This window comes from Harmonia axyridis, chromosome 1, assembly GCF_914767665.1.
Source record: "Harmonia axyridis chromosome 1, icHarAxyr1.1, whole genome shotgun sequence".
Classification (NCBI taxonomy): Eukaryota; Metazoa; Arthropoda; class Insecta; order Coleoptera; family Coccinellidae; genus Harmonia; species Harmonia axyridis.
Window position 1 is genome coordinate 75,753,026 of NC_059501.1, and position 18,954 is coordinate 75,771,979.

Below are 18,954 nucleotides of genomic sequence, written 5' to 3' on the forward strand. Positions count from 1 at the left end.
TTTTGTTCAGAAAAATGCTCTCACTTCTGATGATATTCTCAAAATGAAGAGATGCATTATCGTAAATCTTCAAAAAATAGTTGCCAAAAATAACTTTTATGTCATACCAGTTTCTTTGTGGATTTTATTGTGAAGTTACCAATGAAATGATTAACATTGTACATTATTCCCTCAGCACAAGACAAACTCTTATTACTCGACTTTTTCCCAACGAGTTGTGCTCGGTGATAAATGAACGTCCTCTGTCGCCGCGAATTTATTAGATCGAATGGAATGGAGGACGTTCGGACGTCCGACGAAATCAGTCTCTTTGGTGGGTTTTGACTCCGTTCAATTGAATGAAAGTATGAAACCAAATATTCCAACTCTATAAATTCACCCAGAATCTGAATAGAATGGAAAAAACTCCAAGGTTCAAAGAATTACTGAAAATTTATCAAAAATTTAAATTGGAGGGGCCCCACGTTGGGCGCCAAATTTGTAACGGATTTATTTGAGAATAGAAAAAAAAGAATTGCCCGTTAACAGAACGGTGACCAGCTAGCTCATAAGGGGTAGGTTCTTCACCCTCAATACAAAATTAATCTTTAAATGAAATAAAGGTAATTTGAATGCCCGATCACCTAATAATTGAAGGAATCACCAATATAATAGAGGGCTTCACATCTCAATTTAAATAGGAGGGGCCCCACGTTGGGCGCCAAATTTCTAACGGATTTATTTAAGAATAGAAAAAAAGGATTACCCGTTAACAAAAGGGTGACCAGATGGCTCACAAGGGGTGGGTGCTTCACCATCATTTCACACAAATTATTCAGTAACGTTCATTTATCGCATTAATAATGAAAAAATAGCAACTGAAGAAAGTGAAGCCATATCTATGTGTTTTACTGCGATCGGACTTTAGGTTATATTTGGCCGATCGCCTACTAGTGGTGTACATGACATTGGCTACGGTCGAATCCGTTGCTAATGATCCAATTTTTTTTTTGTTCAGAAAAATGCTCTCACTTCTGATGATATTCTCAAAATGAAGAGATGCATTATCGTAAATCTTCAAAAAATAGTTGCCAAAAATAACTTTTATGTCATACCAGTTTCTTTGTGGATTTTATTGTGAAGTTACCAATGAAATGATTAACATTGTACATTATTCCCTCAGCACAAGACAAACTCTTATTACTCGACTTTTTCCCAACGAGTTGTGCTCGGTGATAAATGAACGTCCTCTGTCGCCGCGAATTTATTAGATCGAATGGAATGGAGGACGTTCGGACGTCCGACGAAATCAGTCTCTTTGGTGGGTTTTGACTCCGTTCAATTGAATGAAAGTATGAAACCAAATATTCCAACTCTATAAATTCACCCAGAATCTGAATAGAATGGAAAAAACTCCAAGGTTCAAAGAATTACTGAAAATTTATCAAAAATTTAAATTGGAGGGGCCCCACGTTGGGCGCCAAATTTGTAACGGATTTATTTGAGAATAGAAAAAAAAGAATTGCCCGTTAACAGAACGGTGACCAGCTAGCTCATAAGGGGTAGGTTCTTCACCCTCAATACAAAATTAATCTTTAAATGAAATAAAGGTAATTTGAATGCCCGATCACCTAATAATTGAAGGAATCACCAATATAATAGAGGGCTTCACATCTCAATTTAAATAGGAGGGGCCCCACGTTGGGCGCCAAATTTCTAACGGATTTATTTAAGAATAGAAAAAAAGGATTACCCGTTAACAAAAGGGTGACCAGATGGCTCACAAGGGGTGGGTTCTTCACCATCATTTCACACAAATTATTCAGTAACGTTCATTTATCGCATTAATAATGAAAAAATAGCAACTGAAGAAAGTGAAGCCATATCTATGTGTTTTACTGCGATCGGACTTTAGGTTATATTTGGCCGATCGCCTACTAGTGGTGTACATGACATTGGCTACGGTCGAATCCGTTGCTAATGATCCAATTTTTTTTTTGTTCAGAAAAATGCTCTCACTTCTGATGATATTCTCAAAATGAAGAGATGCATTATCGTAAATCTTCAAAAAATAGTTGCCAAAAATAACTTTTATGTCATACCAGTTTCTTTGTGGATTTTATTGTGAAGTTACCAATGAAATGATTAACATTGTACATTATTCCCTCAGCACAAGACAAACTCTTATTACTCGACTTTTTCCCAACGAGTTGTGCTCGGTGATAAATGAACGTCCTCTGTCGCCGCGAATTTATTAGATCGAATGGAATGGAGGACGTTCGGACGTCCGACGAAATCAGTCTCTTTGGTGGGTTTTGACTCCGTTCAATTGAATGAAAGTATGAAACCAAATATTCCAACTCTATAAATTCACCCAGAATCTGAATAGAATGGAAAAAACTCCAAGGTTCAAAGAATTACTGAAAATTTATCAAAAATTTAAATTGGAGGGGCCCCACGTTGGGCGCCAAATTTGTAACGGATTTATTTGAGAATAGAAAAAAAAGAATTGCCCGTTAACAGAACGGTGACCAGCTAGCTCATAAGGGGTAGGTTCTTCACCCTCAATACAAAATTAATCTTTAAATGAAATAAAGGTAATTTGAATGCCCGATCACCTAATAATTGAAGGAATCACCAATATAATAGAGGGCTTCACATCTCAATTTAAATAGGAGGGGCCCCACGTTGGGCGCCAAATTTCTAACGGATTTATTTAAGAATAGAAAAAAAGGATTACCCGTTAACAAAAGGGTGACCAGATGGCTCACAAGGGGTGGGTTCTTCACCATCATTTCACACAAATTATTCAGTAACGTTCATTTATCGCATTAATAATGAAAAAATAGCAACTGAAGAAAGTGAAGCCATATCTATGTGTTTTACTGCGATCGGACTTTAGGTTATATTTGGCCGATCGCCTACTAGTGGTGTACATGACATTGGCTACGGTCGAATCCGTTGCTAATGATCCAATTTTTTTTTTGTTCAGAAAAATGCTCTCACTTCTGATGATATTCTCAAAATGAAGAGATGCATTATCGTAAATCTTCAAAAAATAGTTGCCAAAAATAACTTTTATGTCATACCAGTTTCTTTGTGGATTTTATTGTGAAGTTACCAATGAAATGATTAACATTGTACATTATTCCCTCAGCACAAGACAAACTCTTATTACTCGACTTTTTCCCAACGAGTTGTGCTCGGTGATAAATGAACGTCCTCTGTCGCCGCGAATTTATTAGATCGAATGGAATGGAGGACGTTCGGACGTCCGACGAAATCAGTCTCTTTGGTGGGTTTTGACTCCGTTCAATTGAATGAAAGTATGAAACCAAATATTCCAACTCTATAAATTCACCCAGAATCTGAATAGAATGGAAAAAACTCCAAGGTTCAAAGAATTACTGAAAATTTATCAAAAATTTAAATTGGAGGGGCCCCACGTTGGGCGCCAAATTTGTAACGGATTTATTTGAGAATAGAAAAAAAAGAATTGCCCGTTAACAGAACGGTGACCAGCTAGCTCATAAGGGGTAGGTTCTTCACCCTCAATACAAAATTAATCTTTAAATGAAATAAAGGTAATTTGAATGCCCGATCACCTAATAATTGAAGGAATCACCAATATAATAGAGGGCTTCACATCTCAATTTAAATAGGAGGGGCCCCACGTTGGGCGCCAAATTTCTAACGGATTTATTTAAGAATAGAAAGAAAGGATTACCCGTTAACAAATGGGTGACCAGATGGCTCACAAGGGGTAGGTTCTTCACCATCAATTCACACAAATTATTCAGTAACGTTCATTTATCGCATCAATAATGAAAAAATAGCAACTGAAGAAAGTGAAGCTACATCTCTGTGTTTTGCTGCGAGCGGACTTTAGGTTATATTTGGCCGATCGCCAACTAGTGGTGTACATGACATTGGCTACGGTCGAATCCGTTGCTAATGATCCAATTTTTTTCTTGTTCAGAAAAATGCTCTCACTTCTGATGATATTCTCAAAATGAAGAGATGCATTATCGTAAATCTTCAAAAAATAGTTGCCAAAAATAACTTTTATGTCATACCAGTTTGTTTGTTGATTTTATTGTGAAGTTACCAATAAAAGGATTAACATTGTACATTATTCCCTTAGCACAAGACAAACTCTTATTACTCGAGTTTTTCCCAATGAGTTGTGCTCGGTGATAAATGAACGTCCTCTGTCGCCGGGAATTTATTAGATCGAATGAGATGGAGGACGTTCGGACGTCCGACGAAATCAGTCTTTGGTGGGTTTTGACTCCGTTGTACGAACGAGCTCCGAAACATCTATGTGCTGTGATGCGAGCGAACGTCGAGGTTGTTAGGACGGAGATGAATGTTGTGGTCACAACTAGTCGTGTACAAGAAATTGGCAACGGTCAAATTGGGGTTTGGTGCTAACGGTTCAGTAATAATCGTTTCAGAATGAAGAAATGTTCCAAGAAGATAAAATAATTATTGTTTCATCATTTGTACAATGAAATTATTGAGATTTCTTAAGAATTTTTTTCGAATTCATACATATTATTCAGTGACGTTCATTTATCGCATTAATAATGAAAAAATATTAACTGAAAAAAGTAACGCTATATCTCTGTTTTACTGCAAGCAAACTTTATGTTAGCCTACTTCTAAGCTAGTCGTGTACATGGTACATTGGTAACGGCCGAATTGAGAATCCGTTGCTAACGATTCCATTTTTTTTGTTTAGAAAAATGCTCTCACTTCGGATATTTTCAAAATAAAGAGATGCATTATCGTAAATCTTAAAAAAAAATGGAGTTGCCAAAAGTACGAGTATGTTATTTTGATTTTACAAGGTAGTTACCAATGTCATTATTTAATTTATTATTCCCTTGGGCATAATATAAATACTTCATGACCCTTCGGCATAATGTGAACAAAGAAATCATTCATATGTAATAAATGAGTTCTATTAAGAAAAAATCATACGAAAGTTTACAGAGATAATATTCCCAACAGATAGTAATAAACCTTCCCTCTTACTCTTCTGTGAAATGGATATACATATCATCATTTTAAATGAAAATAACGATCTTAGAAACTTTAATTTTATCTTTTGGTTGACAATGACTCTAATCGATATTTATGATTTATTTGAATTATAGATCAATTAAGTTCACTTGATGAAAGCAATTTAATAGTAATATCAAAATTATGACATCATTTGCTAAAACCTTCACAATTCCCTAAAATTATCATTTCAATTGTAAAAGGTGATTTGTATATCCATTTAACAAAAGAGTAAGAGAGGATATCTATGAATACCTGTTGAGAATGCTATATCTGTGAAGCTCACCAGAGAATTCTCAAATACAATTCAGTCAAATGAATACACAAGTTGTGAGTTTGTATTGAAAGATATAAAAATTAATTTCAATTTAATAGCCGTTTACTCAATTGTATAGTTCTGGATAATTTATTTTTCTATTTATTCTGTTATTTCGTCAGTTGGAATTGTATTTCTAGACAAAAAGGCATATATGAACAGTTTATATCAAATAGTGAAAGTTCTGACACAATATTTAGTTTATACATTCATCAAAAAATTTGACCTTTCACCTCTTACGTGCGAGTAACTGACATATTCACAAGTTGTCATTCTATTTTTTTACAATGGTAGACTATATTTTGCTATTTCCTCAATAGCTTAAATATTTCAAAACATTTGTCTCAAATTTGCTGTAAATAAAAAACCTCGAGGTTTTTTCCCTGATGCTTTCTAAGAATAATAGTCGGTTATTCGAAAAAATTCCTATTGTCATTACGTCGATTCTCATCGAAAAGTTCAAATTCCCCGCGAATTGGAAAAAACGACGGTTGCAACAAACTGCAATATCTCGAAAATTTTTTTCATTAAGTATCGCCATCATAATTCACCAGTTATCGGTTATGGGGTGACAGGCTCGTTACTTTTTCCGAACAGGATAATATCGGGGTCCGATAGTAGCCGATAAATTGATTATGTTCCTGTCTACGAGAGACACGTCATTAATATTAAGACTCCGCTGGCTGCTATGATCGAACTTATCGGAATGGTTCTAGAAAAAGCCATCAGCAATTCTCGGCGGGATTCCAATTGGAGATATTCTTGGAAACGGCTAGAATTCTTCAACAATTAGCTTCCCTGTATTACTTTGACTGTAGACAGTTCAGATTTCTATGTAACTTTTCATAAAGAGTTTTTCAATAAGAGGTTTCATTTTGATATAAAAAAATGAGTATTTTTGAAAGGAATCAATGGATGTTTATTTTATTTTAAAGGAATAGGTTTGCCATTAATGATGCAAAAAGATATAAGACAAATGGCAGCCACGGCTACGTTTGCAGTACCATATCCTGTTCAAGAAATTTGCCATGACCAATTTGCAGCTCTATGTCCTCGATAACTTGACGATTTCTATCTTCAAGGTCTTGAATCGATTGTGGATCATTGAAATATACCTCATATTTCACGTGAAACTAAAGAAAAATGTCTAAAAGATGTCACAAGATGAAGAAATAACACGGGCAGGAATTTTTTCTTGCAAAATCGCTATTTTTCGTAGCTTGTGTGCTATGTAGAGCCTTGTGTTTAAAATAAACGTCGTCCTCATCAATATCTTACAATTCCAATCATAAAAAATCATTATCTAATCATAGCCCGATAGCGTGTTCGACAAACCAGGGTTTTCGTCAACACCATGGACTACAGCAGCAAAGTTCTCAGTTGTTTTTGAACTGATTCGATTCTTCACAGCACTAATTTGTTCCACCAGCTGCACTATTGCCGGCCAAGAAGTTAATTCACGGCAACCCAAATGTGATACAGTTTTGAGAACTGTGACTGCAAAATTTTCACCATTTTGTAGTGAATTCTGAGAATTTCATAGCGTTGTTGAAGCGTGTTTAATTATATTTTTAGTAATGGCTAAGTTTTTATTGTAAATCCCTCTACAAAAGGCAACCCTAGTCTAAGTAAGTTTTTTCTCAAAAGAATTAATGAAAATACCTCAGTTCTGAGGTCTACATTCATGCAGATCAAGGAAAAAAGAGGGAACATAACACAAAAGAACCTCTCCAGACGGAGGGAATGCAGGTTTTATCGCATTCTCGAGTCATACAAAGGGAACATTGATATGATGTTTTATGGAACATTATCAATCTGCGAAAGTAAACTATCTGCGGTGCAGAATGTTTTCTTAATTTCTGCAAGGGGGAGCAAGAGCGCAGCTCTGAATAATGCATTCGAAATGGGGGAAGTGGAACGATACAGATTTCTTTATCTCCTTCTTTGCGTGATTTATTATATTATATCGGGATATGTATGTTTTTGAGGAGGTTGCTGCGATATCGTTAATTTAGTAGGGGGAGTAATTGAATAAATCATATTTTATTCAGATGAATCATTAGGGAAAGAAATGATGAATTATAAAGGGTGCGACCATTTTTCTATATGTCCCAAGTCCTCATGAGACATTTTTCATTGTAATTTGAAGTATTCAATGGAATTACTCAGAGGTTATCAATAAGGAAATAATATCATGACAATATTATCGTGGCATGTTATTACTTCGAAAAGAACTTCTTTTTTTACCTTCTCAAATTGTTTTCGAGTAGAATAATGATATGAAAAATGTGTAATTTGCAATGCCTTTCAAATGTAAAAAGTCAGAGAATGCAATTTTTTCCTCTACTTCTCTTCTAAAACTGAGCGATACTCCATACCCGTCATCTCCTTTTCAATAGGTTAGGTGCGCTCATTTCAGATTTATCAATTTGACCGAATATTTTCAAATATGGAACCGAGAATGGTATTGAATTGGATTCTTCTCATTGATGAAGAATTCCGAGAAGAATTCGAGGTTCAGCTTGAAATTCTTTCTCTTTTTTTTGTCAAGAAATACAATTCCAACTGACAAAATATTGAAACCAACCAAAAGAAAAATAAATTATCCAAAACTACAACTGAATAAACAGCTGAATAACTTAATTAACATAAAGACAGACTTACGTTTCGGAATTTTAATATTCTTCTTCTCTTCCTCAGAGTCTTAAGCACAAAAAACTTACTGAATTTGCAAATTCACTACTTGTATATTAATTTCACTAACTTGCATCAGGCTAACTGAAAGGAAGGTTTTTCCTGGTAAAATTTACAAAGATAGCAATCTCAACAGTTAGTCGTAGATCTGCTTCCTTACTCTTCTGTGAAATAGATATGCAAATCATCATTTACAATTTAAATACCAATTTACGAGAATTTAATACTCTCTTTAGGTTTATAGTGACTCTAATCATATGATTCCTTCGAATTTTTAAAGTCGAATGAGTCTACTTGATGAAAACAATCTAATATAAATATCATTTATCACTTCAAAGTAACGATAATAAGAAGTAAGCTAACGTTATTGGAATCAAAGATTTGGATTGATAATTATTTGTAAAAATGATAATAGGTATGTCATAATTTTGATATTTATATTACATTGCCCTCATCAAGTAGACTTAATTTTTAAGTCTATATTGGCTGAAATATTTCAATATTCTTCTTGAATTGTCTATGCAGAATATCACAGCCCATATATATACCTATATGTGATCCCCAAGGCTGCAATTGGAGCATGAATGAACGAGCGTTCAAAAACTGCTGAATTCTGTGATTTACCCTTATTTTTCTAGGTATATAAAATCGTTTTTTATCAGTTTGCTATATTCCATGAAAAATCCATTATCATATGGTTTCGTATTCATCCTTCTTGCCATGATACGAATCTGTCATGAGACATTAAAATCTGTAGTAGAAGATCATCAATCAGTTCGCCATTAAGTTGATTGATGATCGTCATTGTTAGATTTAAGACACGAAACTCCGCTAATGAGAAAGTACAAGATGATTTTCGCAATTTAATATCTCCCTCCAAACCCGCCCTAATCGGACGGTAACATCGAACGATTCATTTCCCCCGATGATAAAGGGGCGAATTTCCTCCTTTGGAGGAAATCGAGCCAGACATCCTATGGCGGCCACAGGCCATTCCGATCCTCCCACAGGAAACTGACAGGTTCCTTACGGGAAATTCAGGTCGGTAAATATGAGCGGCCCAATGCCAGACATGTTTGCGTTCACCCCTTGTCAAAGGTGTCGGTCATTTGGGGTTAATTCATCAGCAGCATGGCCAATTTGCAGATCGCGGAATATTTGAGCCGGCCGAATGAATATTCATTGACTCAATCAAGTGAGCCTGGCAGGTGGTCTCCGGACGGTTAGATTCACACAGCGAAGTGAGGTTATGGCGTGAATACTGGCTTGGGATGGGGTTACGGGAATCAATAGATATGATTGTAAGTTATTACTTCTCGAATTCAAACGTCCGATGGGTTGAATTTATTTGGGACAAATCGGGAACAAGCACTCAGTTGTTGATGAAAGTTTTAACGTTCTGTTTTGGACACTCGTTCCCTAAACGCTGCATCATTCAGTTACGATGTCTGTAATTTTGAATCTTCCAATTGAACACAATAACTCCGAAATCACCCCTTCATCATTATCAAATATTTCAAAGTCCTACAAGATGAAAAAAGATCTTTGCTAAAATCGTTGGTAGAACCCGTTGCTATCTATGTTCACACCAGTATGTTCTTCTCATTTCGACAAGATGGCACAATCCTAGTATCAAACTTTATGGAAAAAATGTTTATTCGGAGAAAAAGAGCACTATTTGTGGCTCTTCTGAAGCTGTCTCAAGGAAAAGTCACACTTACACTTCTAATAAACAGTATACTACATATCTATACTGAGAAATTTATAATTATTATTTATATGTTATCAATATCTATTTTTCCATAGATGGCATTAGTTATCTGTATATCGCGTTGTATGAGTTCCATCGGGTTCCAGATTGGCGTTAGAAAGATCAGATTTCGTACTACAAAAACTTTTGTGATAGTTTTGTGATGAGTGGACTCAGTTTGGTTGGAGTGCCCATCAAAAATTGACTCTGGCTAAGCGGAAATATTCTAAATTTTACAGTTTTCTTTCGATATAGGTGAATATGCACGCCAGGTGGCTGAAAATGTAGATAGCGTTTATGGCCCTAATACTTTAACAGACCGTGCTGCACAATTTTGGTTTCGTCAAAGATGCACCACGCACTAAAAGGCCAATTTTCGAAAGTGTCAATGAAGTCATGTACATTGTCGAGTCCGACCGTCATGTAAGCTTTGTTTCGATTGCCTAGGGGCTGAAGATTGCACAAAAACCGTTTGGACTCATTTTCATAAGGCTGGTCTCAAGAAGAAGCTTTTTATAGGTTTCACACGAGTTGACGCAAGAAAAACTTCATGGACCGAATATCCATCTGCGATTCACTGTTGAATCGCAACAAAATCGAATCATTTTTGAAGTGGTTGTTGACTGGTGAATTAAAGTGGATCACTTACGACAACATCAAGCCAAAACGGTCGTGGTTGAAACGCGATGATCGGCGGAAACGGTGGCCAAGCTAGGATTGACGGCAAGGAAGGTTTTGCTGTGTGTTTAGTGGAATTGGCAGGGAATTATTACTGTCAACAATTGGATAAGGAAAAAATGGTCCAGATGCGGCCAGATTTTGCCAATAGGAGAGAAATTTTGTTCCATCAGGACAACGCCAGGCTACACACATCGAAAGTGACTCGCCAGAAGCTCCGGGAGCTTGGTTGGGAGGTTCTTATGCATCCACCTTATAGTCCGGACCTTGCACCAAGTGATTATCATCTGTTCCTGTTCATGGCGAACAATTTTGCGGGAGAAAAATTCGCTTTAACAGAGGCTCGTGAAAATCGACTGTCTCAATTTTTTACCAATAGTAAAGAGGGCTTCTATGAGAGAGGCATAATGATATTACCTTCAAAATGGCAACAAGTTATCGAACAAGACGGCTCATATTTGACCAAAATCATTCTAAATATGGTAATTGAAGCCTTGCTTTTCATTCGAAAATAATAGATTTCTTTTTACTATATTACGAATTGATCAAATATAAATATTCTCTTCCCCAAAAGAATAGCGCAATCATCTTGAGAGAAGGGAATATTTATTTAAGTATATTAGCAAAATGCAGAACCCTGACCTGCAAAAATATATGAAATCCAATTCCTTACTGTAAAGCCATTACTTCCATGTTCTCGATAGAGATCACAATATGTTCGGAACAATCAAATTCGACCCAAGTGAAACAGGAATAAAATTAGCCCGAGAGAAAGAGTAATTCTCTTAGAGAAGTAAAAACAAGTGAATAATAAGATTGCTGCGAGAAATTGAATAAGGCTCAGGCTGGGAACCGGGCTTCAGTTGAACTCCTAACAATATCATCAGTTTCTCTGCTTTCTTTCGCATCAGAAATTGAGGTAAATTAGTTTTCCGGAACAGTCTCGACGGAGTATGATCAGAGAGAGAGAGTTTTCGTCTCTGCATTTTGCAATTTCGGTCCGTAGTGTTGAATTTACATCGGTACATTGTTGAGTTGATGTGATTCTGCATACAATGATCGATGCGGCTTTTTTTGTTGCAGTTCTGAAGGAACTAGGAAAATAATGATGAGAGATTGCTGATTCTAGTCCTTTTTTTATGAAAAAAGAGTAAAAAGCACTGACGTCAAATGAGCGCTTGTTAGTTCGTTCTTCAAAAGACTTTCAGATCAGAAAAACTCATATTTCCTTGTACTGAATTTTTGAATGATACATCTCATTAATGCACTTCATACTGTACATATTGGCAAAGTAACATCTCGCTAAAGTACAACAATTTTCTTTTCAACATCGCTTTGAGAAAGGAGGGGTACAAGTAAGAGTGTTCAAAATGATTCAGAGATTATCTTAATTCTTAATTAGTATTATGTAGGAAACGAGATAATATATTCTCATATTTTTATTTTCAATGTTTTCACGGTGACATCATAAGTATTTTTTGTTATCTCTTGAATAACTGTAATTGTGGATTCTTGTTGTAGTTTTTCTCGGATAGTGAATTGTGCTGAATTCCCTAACACTGGAAATGTATTTCACATCAGTATCAACATAGTCATATTGAGTCTTTTTTTTTCAGAATTCAATTCGCATAAACATACCCATAACCTCATAGCTTCAGTGTTCCGACATTATTGTTTCGATAAGTAGGTATATAGGCATTTGTACAAATATTTGGATCATGAAATCATCAGCAGAGATAACCAGACCCATGAAATTCAACGAAGAATAGGTTTGTCATGGGTGGCGTATACTAAGAATGTCCCAATGTGTTTAAATAGGATGTATACCTTCCTCTTTAAACACATTGGGACATTAGTTCCAGTGTGTTTTGCCTGTTCTAACGTATAGAGCTGAGACACTCACATTGACCAAAAAGAACAACAGAATCCATGTGATGCAACTGAGAATGGAAAGATCAGTGCTGGGAAATACCCTCGAAGATAGAATACCAAACCGAACAATAAAGAACCGAACAGGAGTAAGGGACCCAGTGGAGGCTATTTTGGAGCTCAAATTAAACTGGGCTGGTCATGTAGCGAGAATGAACTATGGAAGATGGGCAAAAAGACTTGTGGAGTGAAGACCAAGACATGAGGCCTACAAAATTAGAGGATGACCTCCTAGTCGGTGAACAGATGACATCAAAAGAGTGGCTGGAAACTAGATTCAGGTACAAGATCTAACAAGACATTTAAGAGAGGCTTCTGTTCAGCAGTGGACAGGATGAGCTTGATGTTGATGAAGTATATAGGCAGGCATCAACTCATTTAATTCATTTTCATTATTACATATACAAGATAAACATATTCATCTACACAACAAAGTACAAGTTTTCTGAAAACGTACCTGATTTCCTTTTTATCTCTTCACGATTGTGTGTGTTTTAAGTTTCAACCACCTGTACAAGATTTTATTGAAAAATACTAATCAAATCAGAAATTATCGAGGAATGTTTTCTCTGCAATAACAGTTCAATCACTCTGTATTGGAAAAACAGAGCTCAGAACTAATATGTTCCTGTTTCACGGTTTCTTCAAATCAATGAAGTATAGTTGACGGGTTACGGGTATAAACTAATTTCAGGCAATTGTCCGAATGTTTTCCACAAAATAAATCTTTAATATTCCGGGAAAGAGGAATATTTTGCATGTAAAGTATATGTAATGAATATGTGTGCATGTAATATGCCATCTACCAATTGAAAAAAAAAACTAGCATCATGGCCACTGCATTGGAGTAAAACGCTATTCTAGACGCTAAAAAAATGGCTGCTCATATAAATTTTATTACACAGTTGGCATTCCATCTGTGCCAATGCAGGAATGCAAACTCAGCCGACTTGTTCCAAGTGGAGGTAAATTCGACTTGCTAGGCACAAATACAAAATATTGGGTTCAATAGTAGGGATCCTTCGATTATTCAAAAGCCGTTCCGAGCACTCGGTACCTCCAACCGAGGTTTCGGGCAAGTTTCCGTCCCTCCACCTCCCACGGAAAAGATCCTCCAGCAATGTCCTTCGTCCTGGCCGTTCCAAAACTCCCATTCCTCAACCCTCACTCCATACTTCCAGGTTTTCTGAAACAACGGTCTCCCTATAATTTTTGCACGGCGTATTTGGCCAGTTTTTCGACGCGTCGCCTTTGCCTAATACACAGAAATTGACGTATAAATCATCGGACGGGATAAAGGACCGCGCCAGCTAGATCTACGACGGTCCATTCCGTCGGCCTCCCTGCATAATTTAATACAATGGCCCTTCTGTTACAAAACCGTGCGTCGTACGATATTGAGATGTCTGTCGTAAATCTCTCTTACGTGACGCGCATTCTCGGCCGCGACAAACGAAAAATCCCGATAAGAGGAGCTAATAGAATCGGCTTATGGTACTGGTACGCTAAGTGAGGGGAGCAGTATTAATTCCGTTATGAAGCTGGTTTCGCTGTTACCGATTCTAGGTGCTAAATTGTGTGGGATATTTCCTTTCAGGTCGATCACTGCATTGTATTGAAAAGTCTTCAATCAAAAAAAAAGCAGAAATTTCACTTCACTTGAATTGAATTAAAAGTAAAGATGATCAACATTGACTTGATCAAAAATTGTGATGCATCTTCAAGGAAAACTGTCGACTTGTGGATTTACGAATGTGGAGAATACGATGAATTTTCCATTAATGAAGTGAACTACGGGGTAACTCAAGGTACCATTCTGGTGTCCATACTACTTCTTTTCTACTTCTACTGTCTATACTGTGATGACATTAGTTAAGAGAATAAAACGAACTCTGGACGAAGTAAAATAATGATTTTCTGTGAATTTTTCTCCAGTTGAAAACAAAACCAAAACCATTGAGTATTTGAAGGGCAGCCTGGTCACTCCAGAATACCCGGCAATGAAACGGCAGACCGATTGGCCAGGGAAGGGAGGTCAATCCCTTTCACTGGGCCAGAACCATTTTGTCGCTTTCCAGCTAGTCATCAATTGATGAGGCAGTTAGGAAATGGAACAAAAGAACGTAAAATACCATTTGAATAACATGGAAAAAGCGTCTGAGGATCATGTCGCTTCTGTCAAGAAGCCACTGAGACAGCCATACACTTTCTATGCGAATGTGAGGCTGTTCACCGGAAAAGGCTACAACACCTTGGTTCTTGGTTTTTAAAACCGGAACAAGTGATGAATGTACATCCCAGAAGTGCAATAAACTTCATTGAGACATTACTGTCACACTGGTAAATAGCACGGAGATGCACAATAGATCTTTAGGTCAAGGTAGTCTTCTAATTTAATCTTAATTTAAACAAAGTCATCGATATTGATGAGAAGAACTTAAGTGCCTTGAGAATAGTTGAATCTACCTGTTTTGGGAATTATCAGAGAATGATTTCTTCATTTTACTCTATAGCTATCGGGCCTAACCAGTAGAAAACTCATTTCCTCCTGAAAATTTTATTTTATTCTCGACTCAGTCACCTTCAAGAGTGATACTTGTACTCCAACTTTTCAATACCTTTTCTGTAAAAAGATTCCTCTTTGCTGTAGAAATAGGCTTCATCCTCGGCAATCATTTCTTCAATAGACCCAACTTTCTTCCCCCGGAGCATTTTTTTGATAATCCGAAACTGAATGGCTAGCTTCACCAAGTAGTCAATGGTTTCTTCTACACCACACTCACATCTTCCAATAGAATGGCATTTGAAGAACATACTCTTGCAACGACCATGACGAGTCCTAAGTCGAATGAAATTACACCAAATTTTCCCAGAGAGATTGAAACCTGGAACTTCCTCGGAAGGATCAACGATTGAACTTTTGTTGAAAACATTACAAGAACTCCATTCCAAACGCCGAATTTGCTTGTCACTTTCATTAGATTGAAAGAAAGTATTAATCCATAAAGGTTTGCGTGACTTTAACCTGGCAGTTATAGTATATGGGAGGTAAGATACAACTGGAAATAAGTTCGGGTAGTAATGAAATTTATCCCAAGATTTCTTGGCTGCAACCTGTCTACGAATATGAGGCAGAAGTATATTTGATAGCACTGGTAACCAATGTAAAGGTGTAGATCAAATAGTTCCACTGATAATTCTCATAGAAACGTTTAGCTGTGCATCAATTCTATGAACATTAGCACTATTGAACCAAACAGAACAACAGAATTCAGCAGCGGATAAAACCAAGGCCAAAGCTGCTGTACGAAGTGTGCTGGCATCGACACTCCATGAAGAACCAGATAATTCTTCTTCATCCTGATCTCACTAAGAGAACCTGTTGAAATCAACTCTATAAGAAAATAGTAATAAATAAGTTAAAGAACGTTTCTACAGAAAGTCCAACGCAGAAAACGTCTCGACTATGCAATAACACGGGATGAACATGTCTCCCCGAAGCCTTCCCGACTTCCGGTCTCCTCTTACAAAACCATCCCCCCCCCCTATACGATAGTGAGATGTCTGCCATAAATCTCCCTTACGTGACGCGCATTCTTGCAGGACAAACAAAAATCCCCGACAAGAGGAGCACCTAATAGAATTCGCTCATGAGACTGGGTCGCGAAGTTACTTCGGTTGCGGCTTGAGGGGGGGCGCACTATTAATTCGGTTATGAAGTTAACAGTCGATTTGGCGGGGGCGGTTTTATTTGCGGCGTTCTGGCACGTTCCGACCAAGGAGCCAACTTCGTGATGTAGTGATTAAAGTTCGGCCTTTGACCGCTTCGTCCTATTTACGCATTCAGCGGGGATATTATATTGTTTTCTGTAGTTTCCCAATTCCGGAGATGAGTGTGTTTTGCGCCGTGCGCCGCTTTGTGGCGATCGTTTCCTATTTTGGTTCGTTATTCTCGATATTAAACCTTTGGAATCGTTCGAGGAGGAAAATTGTTCAAGTCCCCCGAAATTTTCTTTTTGTCACTTCTGGAATGTAAGCAGGCTGTGAAATTATAAACTTAAAAGATAAACTTTAGAGGATGATTCCGCATGAATAAACAATGACAATTTGATATACATAGACGTACGACTTTGCATCCGCCGTTTTTTCCGATATTCGCCACTACTGTTTTCCAGCTTTCGGGCGGCGTACGAATCCCGTGTTGAAAAAACTGGTCATCTTTAGAAGCGATCCATAGTACACTACGCCGAGCTGGTCCCACCAAATACCGAGCATGACCTTGGAAACGTGAATATTCGGTTTGGCCGTCGACGTGAAAGCTTGGCCGGGATATCCCCATGATTTTCTGCGCTTGGGATTATCGTAATGAACCCATTTTTCGTCTCCAGTCACAATTCGATGCAGAAATCCCTTCCGTCTCTGCCGTGAATGCAGCTGTTCACAATCAAACAAACGCCGTTCAACATCTCTCGGCTTCAACTCGTACGGCACCCAATTTCCTTGTTTCTGAATCATTCCCATGACTTTCAGGCGTTTTGAAATGGCTTGATGCGTCATTTCCAATGATCCTGCCAATTCTTGTTGCGTTTGACACGAATCTTGATCAAGTAATGCCTCCAATGCTGCATCTTCGAGAACCTTTTCTTTTCCACCGCCATGCTGATCTTCGTCGTCAAAATCACCGTTCTTGAAGCGTTGAAACCACTCTTTCGGCACATTCTTTCACTAATAGCGGCCCCACCATAGGTATTTGAGAGCATTCGATGTGCTTCTGCCTCAGATTTCTTCATACTGAATCTATATTTGCTTAAACTGATCAACGAATTCCATCTTATCAAACAGTTTTGAATATTTTTTATCGTTTCGAAAAATCCAGTTTCATTAACGTATGTGGCAAATGCTAGCTTGCTATCGAGTTAAGGTTTTAGTTTAATAATATTTTTTTTAGCTTAATAATATTTTTCAAGTCGCTGTTGTATCGTATTCTCGAATTCAATCAACATAGTTGAATAACTATGATGACGTCACAGTGAAAACACCACAACAATATGAAAATATATCAGTATTATTTCCTACAAAATACAAATTTAGACATTTTATGCCTAACTCAACTCATCCCGAATATACCTACGTCTATCTCACTTCCCTCAAAGCGATGTTTGATGGTGTTTCATCTCTGTTCTTTGCATGAATATTAATCATATCAAGAGATAGTATTACCAAGACAGAACACACAACATCTGGAATCCCGAAATTTTTGTATTCGTGCGAAATAAAATATCCAGCATGTTCTTACTGCGATATTTTAAAATTTTATTTTTGTGCAAAATGAATCAATGGATTTCACAGCTTCGTATTTGCAATGATTTGAAGTACATTTGATGATAAATGCTTCAAAAAATGTCAATACGATATATATGCTTATTTGATAGAGTGTTTATTGTTGTAGTTTATAAGCGTTTATATTTGTTTCTGAAAATTTGATGTACAGGGTATTATTCTTTGAAATTTGTTTGAAAATCTATGGAAGCATTCAAAAATTATTCATGTAGGTTGAAGTTTTTAGTAATATGCACATATCATCCTAGAATAGAAAAAATTTCTCCACTAATTAAGACTATCCAAATTGTCCTGCATACACTCTGAAATCATGTGCAGTTATTCATAAAACACCCTGTATATTCCAGCCAATCTCCGAAATCCAACCTATTATTCAATCCTCATAACTCATCATCCCCAAACCGCCCCGAATCGATATTCGGACACCGTCCTCTCCAGAAAAAAAAAAGACCTAGAAAGTCCCCCCTCCCCCACCTTTCCACCCGTCGACCCCGCAAAGGTCGTATTTCACGACGCGACCCGAAAATATAAAAGAGTTTTCAAAGGGCCTTTTGTTTCAGACGGGGACCTCTACACCGGCACGGTGGCAGATTTCAGCGGAATGGACCCCATTATCTACAGAGAACCATTACAGACCGAACAATACGATTCGATGAGTCTCAACGGTAAGTTCCTTTTCTTACATTGTAATCGCCGACGCCCACGCGTCCGATTTTGCCCCTTTTTCCGAGTCCCTCAGGGGCGTAACGGGAAGGGGGGGTTGAGATCGTTCGGCACAGTTGGTATCACTGCGCCCGGGTTTTGCACTTAGGTGTGTAACTGGATACGATGATTCGTATACGGATGGCGTTGGTGGCAACTGCGCCCTCTGGGACGATTTGGTGTATCTTATTACTGCTTGATTTGAAAACCCCTCCAGTAATGTACGTTTAATATTGCCGAAGAAAAAAATTTTGGTAATATACTCAAATTTAAAGGCAATAAAATAAATACTCAAGTTTTAAGGCATACTTTTCACTATCTAATTTGAATCTAGCGCTTTAACGTTCATAGGTGTCATGGCGTCCGCTTATGCAGTAATTGTTAAGTAAACCTTTTCATAACATAACCCTTCATTAAGTATTTTCTGTCTATGCTGAACGAAGAAAGTTAGCAAAACATACTGGTACCTAGTTCATGATCAATAGGCATATTTTCGTTA

At 37.2% G+C, this 18,954-nt stretch overlaps 1 protein-coding gene across 6 annotated transcripts in view; it reads left to right on the plus strand.

Moving 5' to 3' along the window:
- Positions 1-18,954, plus strand: part of LOC123688802 (semaphorin-1A) — a 464,359-nt gene that overhangs the window by 422,371 nt on the left and 23,034 nt on the right. For all 6 annotated transcript variants that reach the window (XM_045627467.1, XM_045627472.1, XM_045627471.1 and 3 more), the window contains one exon: positions 18,314-18,418. In XM_045627467.1, the coding sequence (XP_045483423.1) occupies positions 18,314-18,418 (105 nt within the window). The remainder of the gene's footprint in view (positions 1-18,313; positions 18,419-18,954) is intronic.